The following is a 10,437-nucleotide window of genomic DNA, read 5'->3' as shown; positions in this document are numbered from 1 at the left end:
GGGGTGTTACAGTCATCTGATTCCCCCCTTTTCTTTCCATTTTGGGCCAACATATGGGTTAAGCCCATTCAACAAACAATTAATTAATTATTGGCTGATGATAAACACACCTCCACTCTTATATAAGTACACCCCTTTTTTAAAAAATATATATAAAATGTCTAAATTACCCTTAAAAAAAATAAAATTCCTAAATTTACACCCCTTTTCCGTACCCCCGGCCCCGGCTTCGAGCAGTTGATGCAGCAGCTCGCCGACAATGACCCCAACCGCTATGGCACGCCACCTGCCTCCAAGGACGCCGTCAAGAACCTCCCCACCGTCACCGTCGACGACGACATGCTGAACTCGGAGCTGAACCAGTGCGCGGTTTGCCAGGAGAGTTCGAGAAGGGGTCGCATGTGACGCAAATGCCCTGCAAGCACGTGTACCACGGTGACTGCTGGATTCCCTGGCTTCGCCTGCACAACTCTTGCCCCGTGTGCCAGTACGAATTGCCCACGGACGACGCCGATTACAAGAATCGGACGCAAGGGAACGCCGGTGATGGGTCGAGGTCCAGTGGGAGAGATAGTGGTGGCAGCGACAATGGCGGTGCAGGTGCAAGGGGGAGTAACAGGCCTGTTCACAGGACTTTTAGAATATATCTGGGGAATCCTTTTGATGCAGGTGGGTCTGCGCACGACAGCGGGGAAAGGAGATGGACGAATTTTCCAGAAGATATGGATTGAAGTTGTATGTGAGTAGTTCTTGTTTGAATATGGCTTTGTGTGTTTTGTTTGTTTTTTATGATTTTAGTTGATAGGCATTCATTGTTTTTTATTTTGATTTGAGAATGAGATATATTAGTTTTTGATTGGATTCATGATTCGATGTTCTGGTTCTATAGTATAATTGACAATCGATGACATTGAAGTGTGTGGGTTTTGGGGGTGTGGGGGTGCGGGGTACGGGGAGTGTGGGGAAGGGGGTGTAAATTTAGAAATTTTATTTTTTTTAAGGATAATTTAGACATTTTATATATATTTTTTTAAAAAGGGGGTGTGCTTATACGAGAGTGGAGGTGTGTTTATCATCTGCCTTAATTATTTTGTTACAGCATATGGGTTAAGCCCATTTAACATACAATTAATTAACTATTTTATTTTCTTAAAAAAGATTAATAAGATAATATGTTTTACTAAAATAATATATTTTATAGTTATAATTATAATAATATTATATACGTATATATAACAAGTAGTATACGTGATTAATATATATATAATAGATTCTTACGTAATTTTATAGATTAGGTTATTACGAAACCTTAATAATAATAATAATAATAATAATAATAATAATAATAATAATAATAGTTACTATAATAATAATAACAATAATACTCTTTTATCAATATTAATATTACTAATATCTTTCTTGTTAAAAAAAAAAGAGATTATTTTAATGTCGCATTCCCTTAATATTAGATGATGGTATTTGTTTCTTTTTTTTAAAAAATTAGTTTAATTGATTTTATGTGATTAAGTTGTTTCTTTATACAAATGTGTTAGACGTTTACATAATTTTTTAATCCATTTAGACAACAACAATAATAATAATGATAATAATAATAATAATAATAATAATAATAATAATAATAATAATAATAATTACCGTGGTATTCTCTTATCAACATTTATATTCATAATATCTATCTATAAAAAAGGATATTATTTGAATGTGACATTCCTTTAATCCTAAAACTTAAGGATGTAAGTTGTGACAACTTATCATCTTAAAGTTTTTTTAAATTCAAAAATGCATATTTAAATATCAAAATATTACTACAATATTCAACATAAATATTCGAAGTTATTATATAAATGATTTTATTCGACGAATGACTAATTAGATGTGACATCTTTTTAACCTTTAAATTTAAGATACAAGTTGTGACAACTTGATATCTTTAGATTTTTTTTCCAAAAATAAAAATATCCAACCAAAAAATCTTTTAAGTATATATCGTAGTAACTATAATATCGATAACAATGATTATAATTAAAATTAAATATTTTTTTTGAATTGACTTTGCTGTACACCTCAGTCAATTTTATATTTTAAGGTGAATGAACTGAGACAGTTCAAGAATCTTAAATTTAAAATATTTAAAATTTAATTAAAAATATCAATACATAAATATTTTCTACAAAGAATTACGTGACTCTGATTCTTCATACACATGGAGATACGTAGGAGCAAGAAATAAATCTTGTCAAGCCAAAAAATAAAAAATAATATTGTCTTCATTTTTATACAACAATAATAACTTTAACCTTTTTTAAATGCATTAGTTAAATTAGTTAAATAAAATATATTTGATCATTATAGTTAATTAATTTAGGGTGAAATAAATATTTTATAAGCTATAAATAATTTGTTTAATTAATTAAAGGTAATCGTCTTAGGACGAACGTTGTGAGGTATTAATACCTTCCTTACACGTAATCGACTCTCGAACTCAAAAATCTGATTTTTGTATACCATTTTCTATTTCGTGATTTTTCTAATGTTTTTCCATAAAAATAAACATTAGTGGTGACTTCATTGTTTTAAATATATTTTATTTTTATCGTCCCGTTGTGATCTCGATTGCAACAGATGGCGACTTCACTGAGGAATATTTTTAAGAGTCAAGCCTATAATAATTAATTAAACTAATTAATAATAAGTTTTAAAAATGTTTATCTCACTTTTATTTTTTATTTTTATTTATTATTTATTATTTATGTCCCTTATTTTTTGTTTGTCTTATTTGCATGAATTATATAAATATGTGTTGTGTAATTTGAACTTTAGGATAGAAGAATTTTATTTTTTATATCATATGTGTTGTATTTTGTAGATTGGATAGTGTAGGGTTGCTCTCTTCACACACTTCACTTGCACAATTTCACACACGTTTATGAGTGGGTCCTATGCCCGGGCTTGAGTTCAACTTATGATAAGTAAGAAGTTGAGTAGTGGTAACCTTCTTGATGTACATCTTGTTTGGTTATTATGTGTAGGGTTGCTCTCTTCACACACTTCACTTGCACAATTTCACACACGTTTATGAGTGGGTCCTATGCCCGGGCTTGAGTTCAACTTATGATAAGTAAGAAGTTGAGTAGTGGTAACCTTCTTGATGTACATCTTGTTTGGTTATTATGAAGGCCTCACCTAGAGTTTGATCCTTTCAAGGGTATTATCACCTCTAATAGTTTACCTATTATTGTGACTAATATCCTAAGAAGGGTTATTGGCTCTAGGAACCTTTTTTAGAACTATAGTCCCACCCTTTTGAGAGGAACACATATTAGTAGTCCATAGAGTTTTCAACTTAGGAATGCCCTTATTAACTAGCATAGGAGCAATATTCTACCTCTATATTCGAATGACACAAAAAAATAAGAGAAATTGTTTATTCCATTCCGTAACAAGTATCATGCATTTCATTTCATGAAAAATTTGAAAAAATAAACTTTTACATCATATCATGCATTTCAAAAAATCATATAAAATGAAACAGATAAATTCATCAACAGCATGTTGCATTCATTTCCAGGTTGTTGGAGATTCATAAAGACTTGATTCGCTACGAACACCTTTCGAGAAGTCATGGAATCAAGTTTAAGGAAGACTTTGAAGTTAAAGGTCAGACAAATGGATTTGAGTTGTTTGAAGACTCTCAGTAACATGTTAAAGATTGGTCAGTGACGAACTTTCGTTGTTCGGTATGGCAGAATCCTTAACCTATTGGAGGTAAACGTATAAGAGGGAGCTTTCACTACCCTAGCCCAATTCTATGATCCTCCTTTGAGGTCCTTTCTTTTTCAAGATTTTCAACTAGCACCATTGCTTGAGGAATTCGAACAGATACTGGGAATTTCCTTAGGAAATAAAAATCCTTATATGTACATGGGACATTATCCTTCATTAACCAAAGTTGCCACATCCTTGGGGATTGATGCCAGAGAACTAGCAAGCAAGAAAGTGATAAAAGGAGGGATTGAAGGTTTCTCGAGAATTAACCTTGAGCGATGTGCGTTGAACTTAGCAGAGAGTGAGAAATGGGATGCCTTCATGGATGTGCTCTCCCTCATTATTTATGGGATTGTCTTATTCCCGAATTTTGAAAACTTTATTGACTTTGCTGCGATCAACGTCTTCTTGGCCTTCAAACATGAAAAAAAGAGTCTTGTACCAGCCATCCTTGCTGATACATATCATTCCCTTACCTTGCGCCATGAAAGAAGGGGTGGGATGATTTTGTGCTGTCTGCCTACACTATACTTGTGGTTCACATCTTACATGTTCAAGAGAGGAAGTCAAATTGAGATTAAAAATAAGAGTGAATGGGCTTACAACATAGCAAATCTTAGTGAAAAGACTATCTCTTGGTACTCGCGAGAGAAAAACATTGATGAAGTGATTTGTCAATGTGGAGATTTCCTGAATGTACCACTCATGGGTACTAAGGGATGTGTAAACTACAACCTCGCTCTTGCAATAAGGCAACTCGGTTATCCGATCAGAAGTCCACCGGTTGAGGATTCTATTACTCCTTTCATGGTTTATGATATGACTAAAGAGTTGGATTTTCTTAAAAAGATTAGGCATTCTTGGGACAGGGTGATGAAGAAAGGGAGAGAATTGGGAAAAAGAAATTGTAATGTGGAGGGGAGTTACCAACAGTGGCTCAGCGAGAGGGTCCAACATGTCAAGTTACCATTTCGGGGTCCCATTCCAATTATTGAAGAAACACCAATTCAAGAACCCATGAGTCTAGAGGAGATCGAAAAACTTCAAGAAAAGTTAGCTAAATCTGAGAAAGAAAAAAAAGATATGAAGAAGGAATTAATACAGGCACGCCAAGAGTATCAAGCAGCACAAAAAGAAATTTCCCAAGCAAGACAACGTGTTGAACTAGCCAATAAGCGAGCAAGAATTGAAGAAGAGGGTAAGTTGAACACCCGCAATTGTTTAGAGGCTGCTTTCATAGAGTTAAAGATGCGGAGAGGTGAACGTGACCAAGCTAGGGTTGATGGTGAATGATGGAAAGGGGCATGGGAAACATCCAAAAAAGCTAAGAGATTGGCACAAAAACAACTTGAGGATTTGAAGCAATAACTCAAAAGGGTAATGGCTGAGTACGAAAGTAGAGTTCAAGGCAAAAAAAGACTAAATTTCAATTTGAATATGGACTATCAAGCCACATTGGAGGAGAAAAATCATCAGGTTATGGGCCTGCAGGAAGAAATAAGGCAATTGAGGGATGTCATCGGAATACATGAAGAAAATCAAAGAATTTGGGCATATAATCTTGTGAATCGAGTTCAGCAAGTTAAAAACATGCTCAATGACACCTCTCACCTACTACAACAAGATGAAGGAATGACAATCCCACATTCCACTTCCAAAGAAATTTATGACTTCCTTGAACATTGTAGAGATATGGTAGTTAAGATAAGAGAGATGGCTATTAGTGGTGAATGATTTGTACTTTTATCTTTGAGTTATCATGATGCATTGCTTCACCTGATGTATTGCACTATTATTATTAATGAAGAAATTTGTCAGTTTTTACTTTGATTTCTCTTCCTTATTCGCTATATATGTCGTAATGTACGCTCTAAAAATGAAAGTTAAGAGAGGACGCTCATGCAAAAATTACTCGTTCCATATTACGCTTAGTACTTAGAACGTGACATTCTAAAAGAAAAGTTTAATTGACAATGATCACAGAGATCCACTAATTCCATGACCTAGTACCTACAACGTGATGATCTAAGAGACAATTAAAGAAAGATGATTCCATGCGAGTCATGCGATTTATGGCTCTCCAACAATTTAGCATTTACACATACATGATGCATAGTTACATTTTCATATCACCACATACTCATCAGATTTTCTTACATAGTTGTAAAATTGAAAAAGAAAACAACTATTGAGGCAAAGAAAGCATCCCTTCGACACCCTTACGGGACACGAGCAAAGATCAAAATCATGGAAAGGATGGTAGATGACTTGGAGCAACAACATGAGGAGATGCGAGAAGATGTAAATCAGTTGAAGGAACAAATGGGAAAGACTTTGGACTTGTTGCAGTCAATGGAATCTAAAAAAGGGACAAATGGAGAGTCGTCTAAACAGCCTCATGAGTCACCTGATTACCCTCCTGGGTTTACTCCATGCACGCAACCCAACCCGAGTGCTCAAGGGTACACACCACTTGTCGTCCTAACGACCTCTAAAAATAACCATCATGTTTCCACTTCAAACCTTCAAGGCCAAATCCCATTACCTCCATATGGCTTACCTCCAGGATACACGTCACCTGTGGCCAATATTCCTGAGGGTAATCCATCTACCTCCACCTTAAACCCACCAAATCAAACTCAAGCCCAGAACCTAACCCTTGAAGTCAATGACCCACAAATTCCAGCCCACCCATTTTCTCACGCGCCATCTACCCATATGTATGCACCACCTAATGTAACTCATGGCAAAGGGCCCCCTAATCACCAAGGAGTAGTTCCTACGCCAACTGTTATTGTACATCATCGTCATTCGGAGGATATTCCCCATGATGATAAGCTTCAATTTTTGGAAGACAGATTAAGGGCCATAGAGGGATTTGACAATTATGGTTTCAATGCTACGGATCTGTGTCTGGTTCCTGATGTTGTAATTCCTCCCAAGTTTAAAGTTCCGGAATTTGATAAACACAAGGGAGATACATGCCCAAGGAATCATCTCATTATGTATTGTCAAAAGATGGCTTCCTACGCTCATGATGATAAACTATTGATTCACTTCTTCCAACAAAGCCTTATTGGGGCAACGCTAAGTTGGTACATGAACCTAGAGCGAGGAAGAGTGCGCACATGGAAAGACTTGGCAGAGGCCTTCTTAAAACAGTACAAGTACAATATGGACATGGCCCCAGATCGCACACAGTTGCAAAATATGATGAAGAAAGAGAATGAGACCTTCAAAGAATATGCCCAACGATCGATAGGGGTAGTTGCTCAAGTACAACCTCCATTATTGGAAAAAAAGATGGTCACGATGTTCATTGATACACTCCAATCACCCTTTTATGACAGGATGATTGGAAATGTGTCATCAAGTTTTTTAGATTTGGTCGTTATTGGAGATAGGGTTGAGATGGGAGTTAGGAGTGGGAAGATTGCCCACATGACAACAGGATCCACAACCATCAAGAAACCCGTAGAATCCACAAATAGGAGGAAAGGAGGTGAAACGAACGCAGTAATGACAACACCAGTCAGACCCAACTACAATCCTATTTCTTTTCTACCCAATTATAGACCCTAATATATGTATAACCCACAAATAGCAACAATTTATTTGCCACCATACCCACAACCTTATCCATCCAGAATGCTTTATCAATCACCTACAGTGCCACCATAATTTTTAGTACCCCAAGCAAATCAATCAGCAATTTCACCTCCCATGGTGAATAATGCTCAAAGAAGGGGTAACAATCAACAAAGGACTTTAGCTCCAATTCCTATGACCTACACTGAACTTGTACCACATTTGGTTCAAAATGCTCTAATTGTGCCTTTTCATATAAAGCCTGTCCAACCTCCATATCCAAGAGGTTATGATTGAAATGCCAAATGAGAATATCATGCTGGGGTAATAGACCATTCAATTGAGAAATGTTGGGATTTAAAACACAAGGTACCATACTTGATAGATGCGGGATTGATAAGCTTTAAGGAAAGTGAGTCGAATGTAGGAAGTAATCACCTTCTAGGTCACGGGACCTCATCGGTTAATGTTATTAAAGAAGAATCTACTCCAAAAGTGACAGAAGTGGAGAGGATCAAAACCCCCATGAGATTCATTTTTTCAGAATTGTGCAAGTTTGGGATAATTAAGGGAGAATATCGCGAAGTAGGAGTGTGCGGTCTCCACCCTACAACTTCACATTCTATCGAGGAATGTGGTTTGTTCAAGCAAATATTGCAAGGCATGATTAATTTAAACTTGGTTCAGGTGATCCAAGTGCGAACAAAAGAGGATGTACTGATGATTCAATCAAACGGGAAGTCCAATATGACTACACCTACACCACTAGTAATAACATTCACCAAAAACACTTTCGCATCAACACCTAGTACCCTTAAGCCACTCATTGTGCAAATCCCAACTCCTTTTCCTTATAAGAACACTAAGGTGGTTCCATGGCGTTACGATGCGAAGGTGGAGAGCGACTATGGGAATGCCCAATGAAAGGAAGGCGCTAACATCTCAGGAACCAATGTAACAAATATCGCGGAAGTGGGAGGAATGACCCGTAGTGGTAGAGTTTATACTCCTGAAGAGTTAAGAGCAGGAGACTTGAAAAGAAACCATGAGAAAAAGGAAAATACAATCGTCAGTGAAGGAGTTTTGGGTGTTAAGAAGAGGGACGATAAAAAAGTCATGGAGGAAAATAAAAGAGAAATGTCAGATGAAGAAGTCTCAGAATTTCTTAAGTTTATTCGACAAAGTGAGTACAAGCTCATTGATCAGTTAAATCATACTCTTGCAAGGGTATCTTTGTTATCAGTGTTGATAAATTCTGAGACTCATAGAAAGTTGTTGATGAAGATCTTAAATGAGGCTCATGTGTCCAATGACATCACACTAGACACATTTGGTGGCATCATTGGTAACATTACAACTAACAATCACCTCACTTTCACATGTAGACCCCTAAAATTGTCCGGGTCGGAAATAAGACTCGAAGACTCTCAAAGACCGAAGGAAAGTCAGCCAGAAGGACTTCTGGAAGACCCTAGGATGATTATCTGTAGGTTTAGAGGTCTTAGAGTAGCTTGAAATAAGGAAGTGGGAGGATTGGAGCTCAATACGGCCTCCTAGAAGTTCAGTACGGCCGTACTGAACATTTTGAACTACAATACGGCCGTACTGAACCCAATACGGCCGTACTGAATTCAATACGGCCGTACTGTAGTTCAAAACTTCAGTACGGACCGTATTGACCCCAGAGGCCGTACTGCGCCTCACTCCTATATATAAGACGTCATTTGGACGTCATTCTACACTTTTCCACACTTCTTGGACTCTCTTCTTGAGTATTCTGGGGTTTTTGAGCAGTGTTCTGCCCTAGGAATCTTTCCGAGAGCCGATCCGACGAAGTTCTTGAGTTCTGAGCATTTAGCTTGAGAATTCGAACTAGTCGAAGGGAAATCTTTTTGATTTCCATAGTAAAGATTAATTTTTAGGGAAGGAGTGAGCGAGCGTGTAGTGGGAGGGAGCGCCAAAAAGCCTCCTAACACATGAATATATAAAAGCACGCTTCAAAGGTTTCTTCTTCAAAATCCTTCCTTTTACTGCTTTCTGATTGTTGCATCGCATGTTTAATTTATTCATCATGTAGATATCTTATGCATAGCCGTTTATAATAAATAGGGGTAATTTAGTAATTTTACACTGTTATTTATGAAATAATCCATCATAGGGAACCCGAAAGGGGCGTTGTGGGGTGCTAACACCTTTCCCGCACGTAACCGACTCCCTTACCCAACTCTGGTTGTAATGGCCAAGGTTGATTTGCGAAAATCAATTGCCTTATCCCTTTTTCCAATGTTTTGAGTAAAACATTGGTGGCGACTCCAAGAACCCTTCTTTTTGCGAAAACCACTAATCCATGGAGGGTCTTGCTTGAGATTAACATGGATTGGTGATTCATTTAATAAAATTGTTAGTTCGATGAGGTCTCAGTTTGAGAATAAGTCGTTCTAACAATCCATCATTTTTCAAAACTTAAAACGAGTCCAACCATCGTCGCGAATGCCAAGGTCCGTTTCGGCGGGTGGCGACAGATGGCGACTCCACTGGGGAAGTCTCGAGAGTCAGTCCCATTTAGTGATGGATTATTTCTAAAATAATAGTTTAAAATTACTTCATTACCCCTCACTTGTATGATAACATGCTTTATCTATGTGGCTTTTAATAACTGTTGTATGTTTAAATTTTCGCAATTGTTTGAAATAAAAACTGCACACAAACCTTTGCACACAACAGTTCCCTCTATACCCGGGAGCATGAGTGGAAAGCCATAGGGAGTGGATGTTAGTACGGCCGGTTGTCGAATGGGTCTATAGGTGCCCGTAGACCGTTGTCGGAAAGCATCACTCAAGGTGATAACCATGAACTCAAGTCCGACAGTGCGTTGGAACTTTCCATCGACTTACGACGAGAGGAATTGGGTCCCTATAATGGGGGCACCTTGGGGGCCTCAGACCAGTGAGAACAGTTAGAACCTCCTTGAATATGCACTTTTCTGCAGGATACCCCTACCTCGTGATTCGCTCGTGACTGTTCGTGGATGAGTGAATTGTTTGTGCATTGTTTATGTGACAT

At 37.2% G+C, this 10,437-nt stretch overlaps 2 protein-coding genes across 2 annotated transcripts; both read left to right on the top strand.

Moving 5' to 3' along the window:
* Window positions 1–207: 207 nt before the first annotated feature.
* Window positions 208–731, top strand: LOC109794175 (E3 ubiquitin-protein ligase RING1-like; the record flags this gene model as incomplete). Its single annotated transcript, XM_083071853.1, is given in 2 exon segments — window positions 208–376; window positions 379–731. Coding segments are annotated over 2 exon segments (522 nt in total), but the record flags the coding sequence as incomplete, so codon positions are not given.
* A 5,311-nt stretch (window positions 732–6,042) lies between these two features.
* On the top strand, window positions 6,043–8,298 carry LOC145956280 (uncharacterized). Its single transcript, XM_083071852.1, has 3 exons — window positions 6,043–7,288; window positions 7,475–7,660; window positions 7,760–8,298. Exons 1-3 carry the CDS (start codon window positions 6,043–6,045, stop codon window positions 8,296–8,298), a joined length of 1,971 nt encoding a protein of 656 aa, XP_082927978.1.
* Window positions 8,299–10,437: the final 2,139 nt, after the last annotated feature.

Source organism: Cajanus cajan, chromosome 3 (assembly GCF_000230855.2).
Source record: "Cajanus cajan strain Asha chromosome 3, NIPB_CcT2T_4, whole genome shotgun sequence".
NCBI classification, from domain to species: Eukaryota; Viridiplantae; Streptophyta; class Magnoliopsida; order Fabales; family Fabaceae; genus Cajanus; species Cajanus cajan.
Note: the sequence above shows the minus strand (reverse complement) of the source record. Positions and strands in the feature narration are given on the sequence as shown.